Raw genomic sequence first — 24,530 nt, forward strand, 5'->3', positions numbered from 1 at the left:
CTGATTGCCTAAACTGTGGTTTCTAATTAGAAGGTTGTGGTGGTCTCTAAATTAATAAAATAATACAAAAATAATAAATTCCCATTGTTTTAATTTTTTCCCCCAATAGAATGACTACGTTTTAATTTGTTCTAAATTTCAGCCAATATTTATGGAACATAGTTCTACATGGCAAAAGGGAAAAATTACCAACAATATGTACAGATTAAAAAGAGAACTTAAGAGTTTTAGAATTCTGTTTGGAAATGAATATATCTATAGAATATTCTGTGAAACCTTGACTTAATTGAAAACTATCCATATTCATTGCTCAGAAAAATGAATACTTTTTTTATGCATGTAAGTCATTGACTATTACAACTGTCATGTAAATAAAGAAATGTGTATTATACTTTCTAAGAGCAATAGATGCTCATTGTCATGATCCAGACAATCAAAAAAATACAGAATACCTGTAATTCCATTACCCACATTAAACACTGTTAACTTTTTAAAGCATGTTTCCAGAATTTTTCTACGTATGTAATATTTTAACAAACTGGTTCAAACATATATGTGAAATTATAACATGTATTTTTCCATAATGCCATCTTATGGATATATTTCCATATTTATATAGAGTTACATTATCATCTCAATAGACACAAAGCACCATATAATTTGTTTCCCCAACTTTAACGATAAACATTTTGGTTATTTTTCATTTTAAACTGTTAGAAACCATGCTATAATTAATATCCTTGTGTAAGTATTCTGTGTTCCCTAGTTACATTTGATTATTTTTCCACATTAAACAGTTATAAACCATACAGTTAATATCCTTGTGTAAGTTTTCTTTGTTCCCTAGTCACATTTGATTATTTTTCCACTTTAAACTGTTATAAACCATACAGGTAATATCCTTGTGTAAGTACTCTTTGTTCTCTAGTCGAATTATTTCATTAGGGGAAATTCCTAAATGTGAAATTGTCAGGCCAAAAGATATACAACTGCTTTAAGTCTTAAATTTTTGTTTTTAGCAAAGTTATAAATCACACCATTAAAAGATTTGACTAGTTATGTAAGATTGTTAAGAAACTATTTGTGTTCCTCCCTACCACCTCCCCATCTCTAAAACTGTTGTTTCAACACTTTAGATATATCTTTCTGTATTTACCTCTGCATCTCTAACATCTCTCTATTGTTATTCTTTTCTGTTTTAGATATTATCTATTACCTTTCTACATGATAGATGATAATTCATCAATCCTTCATCCCTTCATCTGCAGTCCCAATCATATTCATATTTCCCATCAAATATATATAAAATAAATAATTTTGGATTATCTCTACCATCTTTGTCCCCATCTTTTACATACATATTAATAGCATGTCCCCAGGAGTCATTTTATACATTATATCCCTGGTCTCGTCCGCCAGTCACAACAGACTTTTTTCAAGTGAGGAAATATGATCCATGCCGGGTCTATTAAGGGTTTACTTCCCAGGAGTTTATAATTTAGACTGCGAGGTCACTGTGGGCTACTGAGCTGGTAATATACAAACCTGGAAGTTATTAGTAGTCATATCCTACTACATGGATTGAGGATCACAATAGCAGTAGGTAGTTATACAATTTCTATTTAGTGGAGACTTAGGAGTCACAATCGTGTGTGTGTGTGGTAGTGGTGTTACAAAACTCTGCTTGAAGCTGCTACTAAGTACACTGTTTTTACTTAGACTGGAGTGTTTATCTGGAGTGGCTTGAGAGGTAGGCTGCTTCAATGTACAAATTCATCTGCACTGAGAGAAATCAAACAATCACATAAAAAGAAACAGATGAAAAGTAGAAAGTCTTGATGATTTAAAAAGTTTCTTGTAGAGGTATGATTGCATTCATGCTCTTTAGTTTCATGTGACACCTCAACAGCTATCTGACGTATTTATATTTAAATAAGCTATTCTGTCTTTATGCTCATGCCAGGGGTATTCCAGGAGTACCCTGTTATTTTAGCAAAAAACAAGGTCCTTAAAAACCAGAACCAAAACCACATAACATGATATCCTTGATCAATATCAGTTGTGATTTTCAAACCAACTTTGAGGTTGCTGCAAAGCACCAAAAAAAGCATAGCTGGCCTCTTTCTCTCAGGCTGCTGGTTCTTGTAGTATCATTTCCATTTAAAGTAAAATTTTAAAGGCGCGTGTAGGCAAGTATAATGTACTTAAACTACTCTAATAAAAAATAAACAAGCAAACAAAACCCCTCACAAAACTATACCTCTGTCTATATTTTGTTTTTTAAGGGGGTTATTTTGATAGACTCTGTTAATGCTTTAGAAGCACTGAAAGTCATAAATAGCTTCTTTATAAAAACACAGATTTTAAAAACTTATAGAGAACAAGTAAAAACTAACTTCCCAGCAACTTAAAGAGATTCAGCCAACATTCGACATTTAATAAAAGAAATGATGAAATTCCTTCCTTTATTTAAACTAATAAGAATTATAAAATAAGTACATATTCTTCAAAACAGGATTTATTTGAAACATTTAGATAACTCACAGGTGTTCCTGGTGCTACTCGAGACACAATCACAGGCATCTTCTGATCATATCCTCCCTTAAAAAGAGAGTAAGTAAAATGTTAGTCAAATATTACCAAAATAAGAACACCTTAATTTAAAAACTGAGTATAAAATAAATTCCAGATTACCTTTACATTGAATCCAAACCTTCCATTTTCATCAGGTTTCATTCTGATTAGGACAAGATTATCATGTGGAATACCACCATTAGGCTTAAAAAGACAAAATTAAATAACCTGTAATTTTCTTCACTTAAAATCTATTCTTCAGATATATAGGAAGCATACTTTTTATATGCTTATATTAGGTATAGTTTGTAAAAAATCATAATTCTAGTAAAAATTTTAGTTCAGAAAAGTAAATTCTTTGACTAATAACTTGCAGTTAGCCCAACCAGATATATCCTCTCATGCATTCTTGCCAGCACATGCTAGACTATTAAGTGACAGGAGGTACAGAGGCCATGTCTGTCTTTATTAATTGCTATATCTGTAGAACTTGGCTCATAGCAAGCCAGGTTCATATGTATGAGTACACAGAGGGTGCTCATAAATGTTACATGAATTCAAATGATACTTCCTCTGCTTGATATATGTGATTTTAAAAAACAGCTTTATTGAGATATAATTCACATATAATTCACCTATTTAAAATGTATATTTCCATAATTTTTACTCTTGTCACAGAGGTGTACAAACATCACTATTATCTAATTTTAGAATATTTTCATCAACTCCAAAAGAAATCTTGTATCCATTAGCAGTCGTTCCCCATTTCCCCACCTGCCATCCTCCAAAGCCTAGTCAACCACAAATCTACTTACTGTCTCTTGATAGATCTGACTGTTTTGGATATTTCACGTATACGAAATCATACAACACATGGCTATTTGTCCTGGGCTTCTTTCATTTAGTATGTTCTATGCCTGCTCTTTGAAGGAAAAAATCTGACTAGTTCTTATCAGAGATGATCTCTTCTAGGAATCTTCCCTTAACCCCAAAGCTTATTTAATTATATACTCTGTGCACTCCATGGTCACTTCTAATTATAGAACTTGTATCGAGTTACATCATGGCACAATTCATGACCAAAGAATATGATGAAAAAGAGAAGGTACTGTAATACAACTTACAACTAAAAAATACCACAGTACAAAAGAAATTTCATTTAGGATTTTAAAAATTCAAAGAAAAATGAGAATATCTGAAGAAGCTACTTACAGTGGGCTTTTCAGGAGAAGATGGAATATCAAATGTTTCATTAATATGACTTTCTAGATCTTGTTGCGAGTGTGAATAATGAATTTGGTTCCAACTGTTTTTCTTTGATTGTTTGGGTGGTAAAGCTGGAGGCTTCCCATCTCCAGGTGTCTCTTGTGATCTAGACAATAAGACAAATTTGGAAGCTGTTTCAAAACTTTTTTAAAAGTTAGGGTCAAGAAACCCACATATTTACAATGTCTAGTAGGAGACAGGCTCTAAATTTCATATTTATTTGGAAGTGCCACTTTTTAATGAAAATTTTCCTAACTTTGAAGTAATAAATCTAATTTCCTACTTTATCATATTTATAAACAATTATATAATAAAATATATTTTAAAGGTATTCCTGTGAAGATACCTATTAATCTATTATAACAAAGTAAACAGCTTTCCAAAAAAAATTGTTTAAGGTTTTCAGAGGAGTCATGGGTAGCCAGGAATAAGGGAGGCAAGAAAATCCAGAACTGATAATTGGGCAGTTCCACAGATAAAGTAACTATTCCAGTCTAAATAGCTTAAGAGACTGGCCTAATCTTTTTAGAAATAAAATACGATTCATGGAAGTATTGAATTCAATGATGTGATAAGGATTGGAAATCTGAGTAAGAGGGCTGAGATCATCACCAGAGACAAAACTGGTTTAGATATTGTCAGAACATATGATTTAAGGTGAGAAAACTCAATCCAATTAACATTAGAGAGCATAAGCCTCAATTTGCAACAGGAACTGATAAAAAGAGCTAGATATGATAAAGGTAACTTCAGGGCAGAAACTCTAGCTTTTAACAAGCATAATATGTATAAAAACATTACTTGTGGCCGGGTGCGGTGGCTCACGCCTGTAACCCCAGCACTTTGGGAGGCCGAGGTGGCCAGATCACAAGGTCAGGAGATCGAGACCATTCTGGCTAACACGGTGAAACCCCATCTCTACTAAAAATACAAAACATTAGCCGGGAGTGGTGGCGGGCGCCTGTAGTCCCAGCTACCGGGAGGCTGAGGCAGGAGAATGGCATGAACCTGGGAGGTGCAGCTTGCAGTGAGCTGAGATTGCACCACTGCACTCTAGCCTGGGCGACAGAGGGAAACTCCGTTTCAAACAAAACAAAACAAAACAAAACAAAACAAAACATTACTTGTGAGCTTTCCACAAAGGCCAAAAGTGGAAACTTGTGGTTCAACTTGTGTCTTAAGAAGTATGCATCCACGGAACTTGTGGATTTGGGAGAAGTAAAATATTAAATAGGTAAGGGGAAAATTGTTCTTGATAAGAACACTGACCACTATTGGTGTTATTACCTGATAAAATAATTACTGCCTTATTGCCTAAGGACAGGTATAAGAGCGATGACAGCTACTGTGTCAATTCACATGACTGCTGGTGTGGCACTGAAGCGCACATTTTACACCTAGTATCTGCTCTTCTGTTGACTGACGAGACACCTAACATCCAAGCTATAAGGTCTGGAGATAAGCAAAATGTATTAGATGATATTATCATTAAAAAAAAAAGTTCTTCTTCCCCCCACTGACATTAGGCCTGGCCATGTGACTTGCTTTGGCCAATGACATGTGGGTAGAAGTGGAATGTGTAACTTTTGAAAGGAAGCTTTAAGAAACAACTTATGGGCCAGGTGTGGGGGCTCACACCTGTAATCCCAGCACTTTGGGAGGCCGAGGTGGGCGGATCACGAGGTCAGGAGATTGAGACTATCCTGTCTAACACGGTGAAACCCCGTCTCTATTAAAAATACAAAAAACTTAGCCAGGCGTGGTGGTGGGCACCTGTAGTCCCAGCTACTCGGAAGGCTGAGGCAGGAGAATGGTGTGAACCCAGGACGCGGAGCTTGCAGTGAGCCGAGATCGCACCACTGCATTCCCGCCTGGGCGACAGAGCAAGACTCCATCTCAAAAAAAAAAAAAAGAAAAAAAAGAAACACATGATTTCATTATGCTTCTTTTTTCCCTTGGCCATGAGACTAGCCATGTCGCAAACAGGGCGTGCTACCAGTCTGGGACCCAGAATGAAGACAAGGTAGAGCAGAGCCCAAGATGACACACAATGTACATATAATATAAGAAAGAAAGAACCTTTGTTATGTCATTTTAAGTAAGGCTCATTTGTGATCAAGCATAACAAGATAACTGATGCAGAGATTTACTGCCAGAGTGACCCTTGGATACATTTGTTCTCCCTTGTAGAGGACATGTAAGCTTATTGAGAGGTTGGCTGCTAGACACCTAGTAAATAAGCATTGTGAAACTGAAAGTATGATTAGTGCCAAGGAAGTCAGCTGGGATTAATAATGAATGAAGTGATTTTATGGTCTTCCAGAGAAGTTCCTCCTAGGAGAGATTAGAGTCTTTCTGAAATTTTATAACCTGGTATAAAATATAACCGCAAAAGAAGCAAGTGAACAGTAATGCCCACTTAGCCTAGATGTCTGCATAGAAATACTTCAGGGCACAAATGCTCCAAATTCTACCAAGTCTACAAAGCCTGAATCAGAGCATACATCCCTCTTTTTCAGCAAAAGCTTCACTGAGGTCTGCTTTAATGGCCAGGGCTTCCAGGTCCCAAACGTGGTCATTTTTAATGTTACTTTCAACTGCCATGAATACAAGCTTCTAAGGGCCCACACATTCAAGTATTGCTTGTCTACAGAAATGTTTCCATGGACTAGAATAGAGATACGTAACTCAACCACGGCGTACTACATAGGATTACAGCACATAGAGATGGACATCCCTTAGCAGAACTTAACAGATGCAACATTTTTAAAAGGCAGTTGATAGAGTCTCTAAAACTTTACAAACACCAGAAGTAATTGGACTCCACATATATAACAGGTCTCACCCCTTACTTGGACCTAAATGTATAACCACTGAGGCAAGATAATTAGAAACTTTTTCTGCTTTTGCATACAGTTGTCATAACCAGGAAACATTTAAAAGCTAAATTTAAAAGCTGGGGAAAAAAACATTCAAAACTAAAAACCTGTGGGAAAGGGTATAAGGTGGAGAACATATGAAAATGGAGTCAGGGCAACCTTCCTTATTCTTGGTCCAGCTATCAGTTTAAATACAGCGCCAAAATACATAGGAGAAACTCAGGCCTGATCAGCAGTGGCATATCTAAGTGAGTCAAACTTGGTGGGTATGGGCCTAACAGTGGCAATACTCAGTTACATGAGAGGGACAGCACTGATACTATGGTACATTTTGCTAAAACTGTTGAATCTCTATTTCTGGAGTTACAGTTTAGGCAAAAAAAAAAAACACCTCCAGAGGTGGTTTTTATTGTGCAATTCTGATTAGATATTGTTACCCTAAAAGAGCAGTTGTAAATTCATGGATTATGGGCCAATTTTGGCCAACATACATTTGGACCATTCATTGCTTTTATAAAAATAATTGAGTTAAACAATTACATTTTTAAAATTGCATACAAATCTAGATTTTCACGACGAAAAATCTGGAAACTCCGGAAAGAATGGGCCTGCAGTACCAGTTGTCAAACACTGTATTAAGCCAAGTGGGAGCTGCTGTCTGTAGATGCAGCATGAGCTCTATAATCTACACAAATCTCCATCCCGTGCTACTTGCAAGACTCCAGGTATTTGATAATAGCCTCTTCTAACCTCTTTTTAAACATTCAAAATAAGCAAGAAGATACAGATAGGAAAAGAACCCAAGTATAAATGCTGGGGTTGGGACTTAAGCCAAATTATAAGGAAAAGGTGAAGAGAATGGAGTATAGATTAAGATGAAGATGAAAGGACAGTAAAACTTTGGATTTCAGGACAGAGCTACCTGCCTTCTCACTGTCTTACATAACTTTCTTATTAAAGTAACTTCTCAGAGAATGGCAGACAGGCTCTCCATATGCCTGACTGCTGCAGAGGGTTAGGTTGGTCTACGGAGCTCTTATAATTTGATTATGTACTCTAATAGTAATCCCTGTAACTGTTTCCCTTTTCTATACTTCCAATTTCAATAACCAAACTCTACACACACGTGTGCACACACACACACACACACACACACACACACTCTAAAGTCTATAAAAGTAATCAAGGATGTCAACACAGATTCCTGAAATTCAAATATCGGGCAAAAGTTATCAATTACATTTTTAAAAATACATACTCCAAGAATATTAATTCGATTTACTTTAATGAATAACTTTCTTCTTCATTTCTATTGTACAGCTATCATATACATTATATTTATTACCTAAACAGTTATCTAGGAAGATGACTTTCATAGGTAAACCTTGCATTATAATTAGAAAGATACATTAAAAATAATGTCATGAAACAGTCCAATTCTTAAAAACAATACTATTTCTAAGTGCACACACACAAAAATCTGCCAAGTATAAGAGAATGAAGAGACATCATGCAATTGTGATAATAACTAGGCAGCATAGTGAAACACAGCCCTGTCAGAAGTAACAGATAGTACCCTCAAGGAAGAGACCTCTAATTTTCAAAGAAGGCCAACATTTACTAACAGGCAGTTTAGGCAGGAGTAGGGAAATAGAAATTAAAGAAAGAAGCAGGGATCAGGGTTGTAGCTGGAGACATACAAGTGGAGGGAATCATCCGGCTTTAAGGAAGGGAACTGGAAAAGATCTGATTTAGGGAAAGTGAGAAAAAAATTCAATCCTGAAGGGATTATTTTAGTTACTTTTAAAAAAGAAAAATGAACAACCCTTGAAAATCATGAATTTAAAAAAAAAAAAAAAACAACGGTAAAGGCACGACTGTACATAGAAATCTGTCACAGAAACATAAAATTTACTCCAATAGACTAGAAAACAAAAACTATATTCGTGTTAGACACTAATACAAATGTGCCAGAAATGATGGCTCTTTTAAAAACTCTTATTTTCCAGCCTGGGCAACAAAGCAAGATACCATCTCTACAAAAAAAAAATTTTTTTTTAATTAGCTGGGGATGGTGGTGTGCACCTGTAGTCCCAGCTACTCAGGATGCTGAAATGGGAAGATCATTCAAGAACAGTAATTTGAGGCTGTGGTGAGTTATAATTGTGCCACTATGCCCCAGCCTGGGAGACAGAGAGACCCTGTCTCTTAAAGAAAAAAACAAACCTCTTATTTTCTAAGATGTATATCAAGAGATCATGTCTCATTTAATTATAATCACTACTGTTATTCTCATCTTCAATACGCATTTAACACAACTTGTACTTTACTTATATTACATTAGATACAGATAAAATTCTGATCAAAATTCAGGCTTCTTAACACTTTGGCTACTTTATTCTGATAATGACAGTGTTTCAAAGTAAACACCATTTCAGGTTGATTATTAATTAATGCACAAGGCACTTTAAAAAGTTCATGTAAACTATCAGGGACATGATTAATATCTAAGAATAGAACTGACAATGTCATGTGATTTTATCAGTAAGAATCTATTCCAGAACAAGCCTCCCAGAGACCGGAGATTCTTGGTTTCAACCAAATCAAGGTGTCCACCCTTAGCTCCCAAGTGCAAGTGACAGAGCCTTTAGCCAGAGATGAATGACAGGTAAGCATACTGCAGCTACTGTCCAGGGACCCGTAATTAGTCTTGATGCCACGAATATAGCATCTAATATGGTACATTCTCTAAGTCCCCATGGCTTGGTATCTCCTTCTATTCAAACCTTCTTTGATTTTTTAAATCTCCTTGTCCTAGAATAGCCTGGTATTTGAAGAGTTCACAACATATTGCTAAACTTGATCAAGACTGGAATGGGAATTGGGGACAATGAATTGTAGATGGAAATCATCAGTGCCAGTAGTTGAGAGGGGTGGAGGAAAGGCAAAGCTTTGAAGACCAAGCAAAAGGAACTGATGAGGTATGGAAAAAGCTGTGGGGATTCATTAGATAAGACTAGAATGGAATAGTCCAGGAAAGAATGGCTCAGGGAAATGGATTTAACACTTGAAGATGGCCAAGCACGGTGGCTCAAACCTGTAATCCTCCCAAACAACTTTGGGAGGCTGAGGCAGGTGGACCACTTGAGCCCAGGAATTCAAGACCAGCTTGGGCAACATGATGCAACCCTGTTTCTACAAGAAATACAAAAATTAGCTGGGCATGGTGTCGTGCTCCTGCAGTCTCAGCTACTTGGGAGGCTGAGGTAGGAGGATTACTTAAGCCTAGGAGGTCGAGGCTGCAGGGAGCAGTGATTACACCACTGCACTCCAGCCTAGGCAACAGAGCAGGACCCTGTCCCTAAGTAAACAAACAAACAAACAAACAAAAAGCCACTTGTGGATTATAAAGTCTGCCTAGAATATCGTGTGATTAGGGATGTAAGAACAAAGTTGAGAATCTGGAGACTTCCTCACTGTGTTCAATCAGATGCTCACACTTCAAATATCCAGACAAACTGTTGATAATATATTAAAAGTTGTTGGAATATATCCCAAAAGCTTAACTGAAAAAAGCTATGTAATTATTATATGCTTATAGCAATCCTTTGAGGTAGGTATTATTATCACCCTGTTTTTTAACAGTAAGGAAACAGGCTTACGGAGATAAAATAACTCACCAAAGGTCACCTAATTAGAAGTAGTGGAACCCCGTTTTAAACCTAGTCTGAATCCAGAGCTTGTGCTCGTAACCACTATGATATATAGTTGCATCTAAAAGAAAGTAACTGCAAAAAGGAGGAAGGTTATTTTAAATCAGAGGTTTCCAAACTTTTCGTGGCAGCGGAACATTTTCCTAAAAAAAAAAAAGTTTCTAAGAAGCCAATTTACAAAATAGGTAAATGCTAATAAGCATCCCCCCAGTCAGTATCTGAGGCCTCAACAGAACTCCTAGAACTTATCAGAACATATCCAGAATATGAGTATTTTAAATCACTTCATTTTGGTTATGGTAATACTGCTATATTTTAAATTCTAACAGAAATTACTTATATTTTAACGAACAGAAAGCAAGATTAGTAAACACCAGGGCTTATATACATCCATATTTACTTTAATTGATAACATTTCTAACTCAATTGTTTTAATATATTTAAAACCAATAATTTGCCTAAAATGTACTAGAGGAGGGGGCACCAGGGCTCGAAACACATTCTGTACACGGTTTACCCACAAAAAATTTTACCCACATTAGCTGGGCGCGGTGGCTCACGCCTGTAATCCCAGCACTTTGGGAGGCCGAGACGGGCGGATCACGAGGTCAGGAGAACGAGACCATCCTGGCTAACACGGTGAAACCCCGCCTCTACTAAAAATACAAAAAATTAGCCAGGCGAGGTGACGGGCGCCTGTAGTCCCAGCTACTCAGGAGGCTGAGGTAGAAGAATGGCGTGAACCCGGGAGGCGGAGCTTGCAGTGAGCTGAGATCGCACCACTGTACTCCAGCCTGGGCGACAGAGTGAGACTGCGTCTCAAAAAAAAAAAAAAAAATTTTTACCCACATTAAAAAAAAAGTACTACTCGTGTTAACTTTTGGTTGTTAAGAGAAAGGAGAGATGGCAATATAATTCTAAAATTGTTCCAAATGCCCCACATTCATATTGGGGCTTTTTACCAAAAATAACTTGCTTATCTTAAACTTTGACCTTTTTTTTGCTTTTAGTTTCTAAAAGATGGTGTCTTGCTGTATTGTCCAGGATGAGGTGCAGTGACCATCCACAGGTGCCATCACGGAGCAACACATCCTCGAACTCCTGGGCTCTAGTGATCCTTCTGCCTCAGCCTCCTGAGTAAGCCGGGACAACAGGTACACACCACCACACTTGGCAATTTGACATTTTGAAAAATGTTAAGTGGAGAGTAAATAATGAAAATGTTATATTCAAGTGTACTATGCTGGTAACAGAGCAATATATTGTCACATAGTAGCCAAAGGTTTGTTAGAAATGTCAATCAAGATATGTGAAAAAATGTGCACAATTTATTTCAGTCCAGTCAGCTTTAAATTTTCTTATAAATGCTTCAACAACAGCAGTGAAAAAAAGCTCATTTTGCAGTTAATGCAGCTCTCTGTTGCCGCCTTTAGAAATTTGTATCCTAATAAATTTAACCATCCAATTCACATGCTGTGTTGTAGACTGTGGTCTCCTTTACTTTATCCTTAGCCTATAAATGATAACTTTATTCTAAACAGTATAAGCAACCTCCTGTACTCACTTAAATAAAGAATTGGTAAGATGATTTTATCTGACAATTAAAAAAAGGAATATGTGAAAAACCTTAAAAAAATCTATTTCATTACATGTTGAAATGTTCTGTGCTTAATCCAATATATCATTTAAATTCTTTTCACATTTGGACAATAGAAAAACTAAAATCTATGGATTCCAAGTTGCAAAGTATTTTATCTAAATTGCAAATCAAAGAACATCTATAACATCTTGTTTGGAATACAAAGTTCTCCTGGCTGACTGCTAGAGAAAGCCTGAGTTTTTGTTCTGTAAATTGGGACAAGTGTTCTAAGTGTGGCTTTCTTATCTATAAAATGGATATTACATATCTTTCCTACTTCACTGAATTCTCCTGAATAGAACAGTGAGAGAATTTATGTAAAACTGACTGTAAGCAACTAAGTAAGTTATTATTATTAAGCTTATCTTTTCAGAACTCTCTCACTATTCTTAAGGTTAAAAACTGGTTGAATGTCAAATGCAGTATTATAGATTCAAAATGGAATACAAACACATAAGCCTTATAAAATACATGTCCAAAGAGACTCCAAGCATTTTATAATCTTGTGCACAAGACAGAAGAAGCAAAAACTCTTCACAGTTCCAAGTTACCCTGAACTTGCTTCTCCACTCAAGTCAGGAAAGTAGAATAAAGGTGTTTTGAGATGGCAAATGTATTAGTCCATTCTCATGCTGCTATGAAAAAACACCTGAGACTGGGTAATTTATAAAGAAAAGAGGTTTAGTTGACTTACAGTTACACATGGCTGGGGAGGCCTCAGGAAATTTACAACCATGGTGGAAGGCACCTCTTCACAGGGTGGCAGGAGAGAAAATGAGTGCACGCAGGGGAAATGCCAGACACTTATAAAACCATCAGATCTTGTAAGACTCATTCATTATCACAAGAACAGCATGACGGAAAGAGGAAATGACCCCCATGATTCAACTACCTTTACTTGGTCCTGCCCTTGACACCTGGAGATTACAATTCAAGGTAAGATCTGGGTGAGGACACAGAGCCAAACCATATCAGCAAGTGATTTGGGGGTTTGTGAATCTATAAAATTTACATGTGGAAATATTCAATTGTGTTTACATGTCTTTCTTTGGAAAAGGCCCTTTAAAAATAGATAAAGATAATTTTGTTAGGCCTCAAGAGTTATATTGGTTTTGGTTTGTAATAATGAGGCTTTTGTGATTCCTGCATATGGTTCATTTTTATGTCATGAAAGTATGTAATTTTAAAATCAAATCAATATTTCAATCATGTCCTTAATTACTATACTTTTTAAAGTTTCCAAATTAAAACATACATAATTATTAAAAATCAACCGGAAAGTTTAGAATTATAAATTCTAAAGTAATAAAACATTAAATCTCCCATCAATCTTATTTCTTGCCAACTAATTCCCCACAGGTATCATTGTACAGTGTGTATTTGTCCTATTTCTCCATTTTAAATAATATATACACACAATCAAAATGTTTTACCAAGATATACATCATGCAGGCTGAACTCTTACTTGTTTTGATAGCTCAGCCAGTCTTCCTTGGTTTACCCTACCCAGGGACAAACATGACCCTACACCTGTACTCTCTTCCACCTACCACTCTTGGGCCCACCCTTTACTCCTGATCACATTCACTATATCTTACACCAATTTCTCCTTCTCAAGAAATAAATCTTCTTACCTATCTACATAGGTAAATTCAAAAATCTTCTTACCTATCTACATACCTTGTAAGTATTTTAATTTTCTCAACAATTTTTACTCATACTTATGGTTCTCTTCCTTTAAAAATATTAAGAAAGTTCTACTTTACCCTCCTCCTTGACCAGAGTGCTACATTATCTGCAGAAATATTTGAGTTTATACACTAAAAATTGAAGACCTAAGTCAACAAAATAACAACATAGTGACTGAGTGGGGGAGGGAGAGGCAACAAGAACTCTCAGGAACAAATGAGCATAATTGCAAATATATAACTTTTGAAAAGTTGCATAATTAAAATCTTGTATCAAATATCCTAATTTCCCAGATTATTTTAAATAAAGCAATTTGGGGCATTGAAAACACAGAGTGAGGAAGCAAAATAAAAAAGCTCTTACGGTGATGATTCCAGAACAATGCTATTAGCTTGTGTTGATGACGGAGATCTCTGATTCACAAACACTTCGCTTGGGGAAGTATGAACCATATGGTCTACCAAATGACCAACTGAAGATGGTCGTAACCGGGTTCCTTCCTGCGTGAATGCAGAATTTCGACTAAATAAAGAGGGAGAAAAACTGAATTAAAATATGCTTTTTAAAAATTTTTTAAATTTTTTAAAAAAAATTTCCAAGTTTCTTAATATATGGTTACATCAGAAAGTGGGTATGTGTTTTTAAGTCAAGCCATGTTGACTAAGCAATCTCTGAAAAAGACAGTGTGATATAAACAGAGAGAACAGAGAATGGGAAGTCAGTGATCTGAGTTACAGTCAACAATCTGCCAAGGATTCTACCTGTAAAGTCACCTACTATCTCTAAGTGCCTTAATGTTTCTAGGTGTCAGTCACTACGATTTTGTCTTATTCAGCATTTATAAAATAAAGGGATTAGAATAAATGATTTAGAAATATATTCTAGTCTGATTATTTTTTAATCATTATAAATGCTTTTATTTACGGGACTTTCTTTGAATCCTTAGAATAGATACTGAATTCTATTGCCATCCTCTTGACAGTCACACAAAGTAGTGTTGTTATAATTTTTAATTACAATATTTCAGTACTTATGTATGTGTCAGACATTGCTCTAAGCATTTCATTTAATCCTCGTAACAGTACTATAAGAAAGACATTATTATAAATATAATTTTGTAGATGAGAAAAATGAGACAGAGATTAATTAACTTGCCCAAGGTCAAGTATACAGTGATTACAGGGCCCATGCTCTTAACCACCACTTTGTACTATCTCTTCAGAATGTTAAAAAATCTTTTTAGGTTGTATCTAAAATTGTTTCATTAACCAGAAAACTTAATCAGAGCTACTGCTAATTAATTAATTACTTGAGTACTTTGGCTTAAATATCTTACGTTTTCTATAACTTGCTATTGTTTTTTAATGTTGCTGGTATAAATGAAGAAATGGCTGGTTGCAAAAGGGAAGAGAAAAACAAGGTCTGAATTTTCTTCAGACAACCTAATGAGGCTTTGAATATATGCAATCATTTATGAGAAAAAATGATAAAAGCAACCTGAAATTGGCAAGATAGAAATTACTAAGTCCATTTTTTTCTAGGAGTAGCTTTAACATGTAAGTATTAAAGCTCTGTGAACCAAACTGTTTATGTATAAACTGTTCCGATATGGTAAAGTTTATTCCTCAGCTGATAATAGGCTTCAATGCTGTAGCTGTTAGTTTTTTTTTTTTTTTGAGATAGGGTCTCACTCCGTGACCGAGGATGAAGTGCAGTGGCGTGATCTCAACTCACCGCAACCTCTGCCTCCCGGGTTCAAACAATCCCTGCCCCACCCACCTGACAGGTGCACGTCACCATGCTCAGCTAATTTTCCTGTGTTTTTGTAAAGATGGGGTTTCACCATTTTGACCCGGCTGGTCTCGCACTCCTGACCTTAAGGAATCAACAAGCCTCGGCCTCCCAAAGTGCTGGGATTACAGGAATGAGCCACCACACCCAGCCACGTTTAGAATTTTGTGCAAATTTATTAAACATTAATGTGCGTAAAACATTTATGAAAAAAGACATCTTCAAATATTATATTGCATACCAACATTCAAGTATAAGTGAACCTTATGAGTTAATAAAGTATGTTAATATGTTGGCACACATTTGTTTACCATTATCATAATTACATACAACATTTGTAATATTATCAAATTAAGATAATCAACATCTTTGGCTAGTACATTTGGCTAATTTATGATCTTACAATCATTTACACCAAAACATACAACTTTTGTGAGCAATGTCAGACTGAAGTACATATACGGTGAGTGGTGAATCACACAGTGCTTTTTAGCTCAGGGAGAACTAAACTTGTAGGGACTGGTGCTGGAAACCCCTTTTCCTAGGCCATAGAACATGCTGAAGCCATGGTTGAGGTGGGGGTTTCAGAGAATCACAATCACTTGCAAAGCATTTTCAAACAATATATGCTCCCCTAGAAATTCTGCTGGGAATCCACATGAAAAGTGAGTATGTCAACAACAATCATATGAGATTTTAAGTCTAACAGATCTTCATTTATCAGGAACTCTTAACTGCGAAAGTTAACTGTTGAGGAAAGTTGAGAGTGGGGGGTCCTTATTCAATGTGCTACTCTCATCCCGCAAGTCTATACCGTGTTGCTTCTGCAATGAGCAGCAGGCGAAGAGAAAATAATGCTCTGGAGCAACAAAAATCATGTTTCACCGAAAGAACTCAATTTTTGCGTATCTTTATCTTAGGCATAAAAATATACAGCCAATAATTAGAAATTAGCAAAATTCACACCTGATGTTGGTCACAGAATTCACACTTACTGATTAGGAGTTCCCGGTGGAGATCGTGATGGAAGGCTTTGTGTTTCTAACCTGTCATCAGATATTGAATTTCTGCTTACTACTTCCCAATCCATTAATTTCCGTGCCAAGGGCTTACTTGGGGATCTGCAGAAATAAATTAAATAATATGTTAAAAGTTTTATTTTTATATCCCAAACTATGAATCAAATCCTACATTTGTTTTCATAGATTATGTTCTAGACGAGCAACATAAAGAGTTTACTTGTAAAAAATTAATGCATTTAGAGGTTATTTACCAAATAACTTCCTAAGAATGTACACTGGTTTTACATGAAGAATAAAGGAAGGATAGGCTAGAAAGAATAAGAGAATAAGAAGGATGAGGAAAAACAGAAGAAACAAGAAAAGGAAGGAGAAAGGTAAAAAGGGAAGGGTCTGCTACCAAACGTTTTCTCATATGTTACTGATAAGACAGATACTACCTACTTCTATTCCAGAGTATCTGGAACACTAGCTTATCTTGGGCTGTATTAAATAATTCCTAGCACATTATCTCCTGAATGCTTCTATATCTAAATTCCAGTCCTCTGCCTCAATGAATACAGAACAAAAATAATTATGCATATTATATTTTATCTACTTAAACAATTTTTTACATATAGTAGGTTAGTGGATTTTTCCCTTTTTTCCAAAAACATTTTGGAGGGTTAACAATTCTGTTTATTGGTGGGGAGTAAAAGGATATGTTTTGTTACCCATCTATATATATCATCAGGTATCCTAATGATAAAGATGAAAACTAAGTGATGTTTTGAAAAAAGATCTTGGCTGGGCGGGGTGGCTCAGGACTGTAATCCCAGCACTTTGGGAGGCCCAGATGGGAGGATCACTGGAACTTAGGAGTTTGAGACCAGCTTGGGCAACATAAGGAGACTCTGTCTCTATAAAAAATAAATTAGCTGGGTATGATGGCAGGTGCCTGTAGTCCAAGCTACTTGGGAGGCTGAAGTCAGAGGATCACTTGAGCCCAGGAATTTGAGACTGCAGTGAGCTGTGCTAGCACCACTGCATTACAGCCTGGGTGACAGGAGTAAAACCCTGTCTCAAAAAAAAGAAAGAAAGAAAGAGAGAAAGAGAGAGAAACAGAGAAAGAGAGAGAGAGAGAAAGATTTTGATATTGATTCATTCAGATCAAAAGATATTGATCTATGCAGAGATCATAAACCCTTAGAATTTTAGGAATGTTAACAAGTAAAGTATTTTTATATGCAAATTCAGATAATGGACAAAATTAGCTGAAAATATATGTTATCCTTTAAATGCCTGGCTTTACGACGTGGAGAGTTAATGTGGAGGCTAATAATTTAAGCTACATATATAAAGTATATAATAAATCATCTTGTAAACAGTATTATATTTCAGTAATTAACTGAAGCATATAAAAATTATATATATTTTCCATTATAGCACAATTTACAAAAAACGAAACATCCTGTTGTCTTCCTACAAAAATCAGATCATAAACATTTAGGTAGAAATACCTATTTGATTAAAATTTAAAAATGAAGACTATTTTTGGTTATAGTTAATAGGAATTATGGGCTTTTGTTGTGTGAATTTGGATTTATTTTCAGATTTTCCTATAATGATAAAGAATTGCAGGTAGTATTGGACTTGCTTTTTAGCTCATTGGGATATTTTCCTCTCATCATGTACTATGTATACACTTCTGTATGGCTAAAAAAATAAAACAATTACCAAGGAAGGCACAAAGCAAACGCTATATTAACTCATCTGATTACATTAAAACTTAATAACATTAGAATTCTGATACATAATGATCTCACGAAGTTTGAAGTTTCACTATCTACTAGAATTTCCTTTCCAATATGTTAAACGTGTAAAAAGAAAGGTTGGACTAAAACGCACAAGAACACTGACCAAAGAGAACTGAATAAATCATTATTATGTGTACAGTAGGAAGCATTAAAATAATAAGGACTCTGAATTCTAGATGTGGCTTATTAGGCAAACCTCTTATGTTTCTGTATCTAAATGTATAAATTTATTAGCACAATATGACCCATAGGTCTCTCCCTACCTCCTGAATTTTATGATTTATGAATATCCAAATTTTCAGGGCAATGTTTTAGCCTATTAATTTTACTAAACCACAAAAAATTTAAGTTACTTATGAATCTAAACTACACAAGTGTCCTATCATTTCAGCAATTCATAGCTAAAACTTTTTTAGTTTGGCCTAATGACATTTCCTTAATCAAAAAACTTGTAGGCATTTTCTAAGACATGGAATGTTATTAGTTTTAAAAAAGATACATTGACTCAGATTTCATTTTCCGTAACTGAATTCAAAGTAATTTAGGTGTGAACGTTTCCCATTATCACAGGTTTAAATTATAGGATTTTTTGATTTGAAGACAATTCATGACACCATTTAGTTTGACCCCCTCATATTGCAGTGCAAATTTTCTTATCAGTCACAACAGAATGAAAATAAAGTATATTATCTCATGCATTTGATTTTTAAAATAAAGATTAATATTTACGGCTCTATTAATGCTAATTTATCATGTAATAAACTATTATTTCCTCAAATATTAAACTACGAAATGTAAGCTGTATGAAAGTTCACTAACTGTAATCAGTACATCAACTACTTTCATTTTCTAAAAGCTGGAAAAAGTCATTTGAAGAAAAAAAATTCCAGCACACTCACCTAGTCTGAAGCGTCAGAACACTTTATTGCTGTTAATGGACTAAACATGGCTGGACACTTTGAACTTAAAACCAAACTTCATGTATTTTATTTTATTAACAGTTTTAACCTCAGGGAACCGCCCACTCAAGCTTGCTGTCTATGTTTCCTGTTGAGTGTGGAAATTTCAGAGAAAAAAATACCACACAGCATCAGTGTGTTTGCGATGTGGTAAGCTTCTTTTCTGTGCAGGGCACCTTATTTTTCTATTGTATGAGAACATTGTTTTTCTCTTTTCTTAGATATATGACAACTGCAAAATGTGAAAGCAATTTGAAGAGGTGATTATCAGTATACGTGCTGCTGAGGCGAACACGAAGCGGTGATAATCAGAAAAAAGAAAAAACATTTAATGATTGCTAAAAAATTATTATATGAAAAGTTTAAGGAGGAGCCTTTTCTATCTATTCATATTGCCAACTGAAACCCAAAGGAAAAAAAAGAACTCTAGAATTATCTGGTACTTTAATAAAATAACTTAATAATTACTAAAACCATTAGAGAATTTTGGTAGGTATGTATCTGTTTATTACAATTAGATCCTAACATATTAGAAAAACAATCCCAGAAAAGCTTCATCTTTCAGAGGAAGAGAGATCATTAAACAGCCCAGTACTATTACAACCTCATTGTAGCTGATACCTTATTATTTCAGAGGAACCACACAATTCCAGAAAAACAAAAGGAATAGGAGAGTTGTTTGAGGCTTATAATATTGAAATTTTACCTCTACTATTCACTGAATAATGGCTCTTTGTTTTATAAAATAACCTATTAAACAACCATACATTTTAATAATGAATACACAAAATGAACAACTAAATGCAGGTATAACTCTGCTTATTTCTAAAATCTGATATGATCAAAATATTAAAACATTAACACTTATAAAGAAACCATTTATATGTGATATTAACTTAATATATAAATACACCTATGATCTGGTATTCATATTAGGATATACTACATACAACTAGTGATCAAATCACATGTTCTATACTTTTTATAAAAGTCAAGCAAGAAAGAAGACGCTTGTTAAGAGAGGAATAAAAAAGTTTTAAGTACATTGTTATGGTGTTACAACACTAAGAATCAGAAAAATATTTTAAGAAATGTTATTGGTTTTTTAAAAAAATACACTGACTCAGATTTCATTTTCCATAAGTGAATTCAAAGTAATTTAGGTGTGAAGGTTTTCCATTATCACAGGTTTAAATTATAGGATTTTTTGATTTGAAGACAACTCATGACACCATTTGGTCCAACCCCCTCACATTGCAGTGCAAATTTTCCTATCAGTCACAACACAATGAAAATAAAGTATATTATCTCAAGCATTTGATTTTTAAAATAAAGATTAAGTTACCATTTATGGCTCTTCTATTAATGTTAATTCACAACGTACTAAACTATTATTTCCTCATATACTAGACTACTAAATGTAAGCTGTATGTCACATATTACTGTGATATCCTTACAAAGTCTTAGCAACAACTACTCTGGAGGCAGGGACGTGGCTCAGTAAAGGCAGGAATCCTAAAAGTTAAGTTTATAGTTTACAATTAAAGTATTTAACTGTTAAAAGATTTATTGCCATTATAAATGACTAGATTTTTGAACGGCAAAGAAAATGTGCATGATATGTTAAATGATAAAAACAAACAACAAATAGTATAAAACAATTTCAAAACAAACATACATATAAAAATGTCTCTATGAGTATATGCATAGAAAAATCCTGAATAATGAGTATAAAAATTTTTTTAAAAAGTTGTCTTCGGATGATAAATTTTCTTTATGTTCTTTGATACTGTTGGAGTATTTAAACATAATGAGCTATCACTTACATTACTAGGGGAAAAAAGCAATTTCCACTTTTGGAAGGAGGAAGAAAAAAACCAAGAACACAAAACTCCCTTTACTCTGGAAACACAAAGAAGGTCTGTTAGATAAAGGCTTAAGAACAAAATTTAAACAGAGTGAAATCAAAAGCAAACTTTCTAGTTCTCTTTATTAAAACTCAAGCCTCTAATAGCAGTAGATGCCAAGCACATAACTAATTAAAAGACTTAGCCTCTCAAAGTAATTTTCACTGAAAACAGACGCTTGTCTCTAACACACCTGTGTCCAGTTGGTCATCAGATTCTGCTAGTTCTGCCTACAAAACATTCCTTAAATTTGTTCCCTATTTTCCATTCCATTACCAATGTTTTTGTTCAGGCTTTATTATTTTCACTTGGATTACTGCAATTACCTTATAATTAGTTTCTGGGTAACGAGGCTTTCCTTTCTAATCCATTCTCTATCGTTGCTCATAATACTATTTTCTAAAACACAGATCTTATCATGTCATTTCACTTGTTAAAAAGCAAATCAGGTAGGTCAGGAGTGGTGGCTCATGCCTGTAATCCCAGCACTTTGGGAGGCTGAGGTGGGGGGACCACCTGAGGTCAGGAGTTCAAGACCAGCCTGGCTGACATGGTGAAACCCCATCTCTACTAAAAATACAAAACTATTAGCCAGGTGTGGTGGCATGCGTAATCCCAGCTACTAGGGAGGCTGAGGCAGGAGAATTGCTTTAACCCAGAAGGCGGAGGTTGCAGTGAGCTGAGATTGGGCCACTGCACTCCAGCCTAGGTAACAGAGTAAGACTCCGTCTCAAAACAAAAACAACAACAAAAAAAGAAGAGCAAATTGACTATGATAGACCCTAAAGAAATAAAGACAATAAATGGTAAACAAAAATAAAACAACTTATCTCTTAACAATATAATTTAAATAAATATGGAAATGGCTTGATAACATGAAATAAGTCACTATATTTCTCAAAAATGTTTAAAAAAGGAAAGCAACCTTGAACAAAATATTATATTAATAACATAATATCTGATCAGCCTATTCAGAGCTGCAATGCCTGGCACACTATTAATGTTCATATAAAAAATGAATCAATAAACTAGACAAGCTAGTTTATCATTCCCTCAACATTATTTACTGTTAAAGAATAGTGATAATTCTGTAATCAAAAATTTGAAATATTTAGAAAAACTTAAGAAAAAATATTTAGAAAAATTTTAGTAAACTCAATCCATCTTTTAAAAAAATTCAGACAATGAAACAGATTTGGCTTACCTTGCAAATACCCTGTCTTTATTTGCCTTTTCTTTGCCATACTGAACTGACTGGACTTCAGTTCTCCCACTGAAATATATAAATATGCACAACAATAAAGTCTTAAAGAGAACTATAAGATAAAATGACAACACATAACATGATTATAGTATAATTTCCTAAGAGACAAGACATTTCTAGCAGAGAAAAGGAAGCAGAGAATAAAAAGACTGGACAACATTCCAATTCTGCCTGGATGAATGAAGCTTAGTTACATTTCTCCCATTCATGAAGAAAGATGTGTTCAACTCCCTCCATGTCCAGACACAGAACAGCTCCAGATTTTTGTTTAGAGGAAGGAACTGAGGCAGAAAAATGGTGGGGGTTTGGCACTAGGAGATTTGTTTTCAAGCTGATTTGTCTAGAGGGAAATTGTTGATACAGAGAAACTGATCTTCTTCTGAGGTATACACCAATGTGTTCAGATGAAATTTGTTAATAAAAGTTCTCAGAGCATTTATTTGAGACATTCTCATTACTTAACTGTGAATGAACATAAATTTGAGGTGTATCAAATGTAACCATATACAAATATAGATAACGAATGCATATAAAATCAGCCAAATGCCAGTTTCCATAGTTAAGCAAGCAATTTTAAGACTATTTTCCATGGATAAAGATCAGTAAATATGAATTGAATGACACTTTTATGAGATTTTAATGGAAAAATGAGAAATATTACCATGATTTTTAAACTTCAAGTTGAATTTTCCTAAGAAAGTATTTCCTCTAAGAGGGAGGTAATACATTAAAGTTCATCATTGTTTTGTATTTCCACATTAGAATAATGATGTTAATCCTCTGAATACTTTGGAACAGAGATAAGGATATGTACATGAAGAGACTGGTGGAGAAAGTAATAGATCTGATAGTCCCAGTACCATCTGTCAGTCAAAAGAGCATTTCAACATTTTAAGTATGACAACAGTTCCAGTATTCTCCACCACTGCTTATTATGAAGGGAAAAAAAGTTTATTTAGTGCATACTCATTAGGGACAGGACTGTGTCCAACTACCATTTTTTATGCTCCCATTCCTAGTTCATTTACAAGACGTCTAATCATTTTGATGATTAAAAAGTGCTTTGGATATGTTTTAAAGTTCTTAAGAACTACAAACGCAAAGCTTAACTTTTTAAAACTATAAATATATACGATTACATATATACAATTTAATGTGCGAGCTGTCATAGGCCCAATCCTGTCCTGTGCCCTATGTTTTGCAAGGGCTATGATAAACAAATTCCATTTTCTAGATTATTTTGCCTTAGGTTCTGCTTTTAGAAGGTACTGGTGGAAGATCAGAAAGTGGAGAAAGGCAGAGCAGTAAACTGGTAGCTGCTGGCAGCTGCTTTAATAGTTATGGGGATAGGGCATAGTGAGAAAAAGCATCCTGTAGATGGTCCCATCCTTGATTAAAGCAGTACTTCTCTGCAAGATACAGACTGACTTTTCTTCACTGGAAAATTAATGTATCAGTCAGAGTTCAGTCAGGGAAACAGAGCTCTAACAGTGTAGTAGCAGGTGTAGGTTTGTGGACTCCAGCCCACGGGTGACCCATGCATCTGAATTTTAGGCATTACCCCTTCTTCCTGTTTGTTTCTTCATAACCACGTTTCCTCCCTTTTGCTTTCCCAGCATTTCCAACAACCATGTAACTAATTTCTTCAATTGAATTGCTTTTGTTTGAAATACCAAAAGGGCTTTCTGTTTCCCTGACTGAACTCTGACTGATACATTAATTCTCCAGTGAAGAAGATTCAAATGGGACACTTACTCAAAAGGCTGGAGTAAGAAGTTAAATTTCATAAAAAACATTTAAAAAAAAATTAATGAGAGAAAGTCTTATATTTCATATTGTCCGTAATACAGACATTAGGGGTTCAGTATTATCATTACCACAAAATGAAAAACTGTTCCAGTTTCGGAACACTAAACTTTCACAGTAAGATACTTATCTTTTGAGCAATGAGAAAGTTCTCTCTCTCTCTCTCTCTATATATATATATAGGCTTATTATAAGTTATTCAAGCAACATAGAAAAATATAAAAAGAA

The 24,530-nt window shown here is 34.9% G+C and overlaps 1 protein-coding gene across 3 annotated transcripts in view; it reads right to left on the reverse strand.

Annotated features, from left to right (window-relative positions):
- PTPN4 (protein tyrosine phosphatase non-receptor type 4) overlaps positions 1 to 24,530 on the reverse strand; it is a 228,203-nt gene that overhangs the window by 28,028 nt on the left and 175,645 nt on the right. For all 3 annotated transcript variants that reach the window (NM_001266624.1, XM_015109887.3, XM_077956130.1), the window contains 6 exon segments: positions 2,545 to 2,601; positions 2,695 to 2,778; positions 3,787 to 3,946; positions 14,124 to 14,282; positions 16,547 to 16,672; positions 22,437 to 22,505. In NM_001266624.1, coding sequence (NP_001253553.1) covers positions 2,545 to 2,601; positions 2,695 to 2,778; positions 3,787 to 3,946; positions 14,124 to 14,282; positions 16,547 to 16,672; positions 22,437 to 22,505 — 655 coding nt within the window.

Source organism: Macaca mulatta, chromosome 12 (assembly GCF_049350105.2).
Source record: "Macaca mulatta isolate MMU2019108-1 chromosome 12, T2T-MMU8v2.0, whole genome shotgun sequence".
Classification (NCBI taxonomy): Eukaryota; Metazoa; Chordata; class Mammalia; order Primates; family Cercopithecidae; genus Macaca; species Macaca mulatta.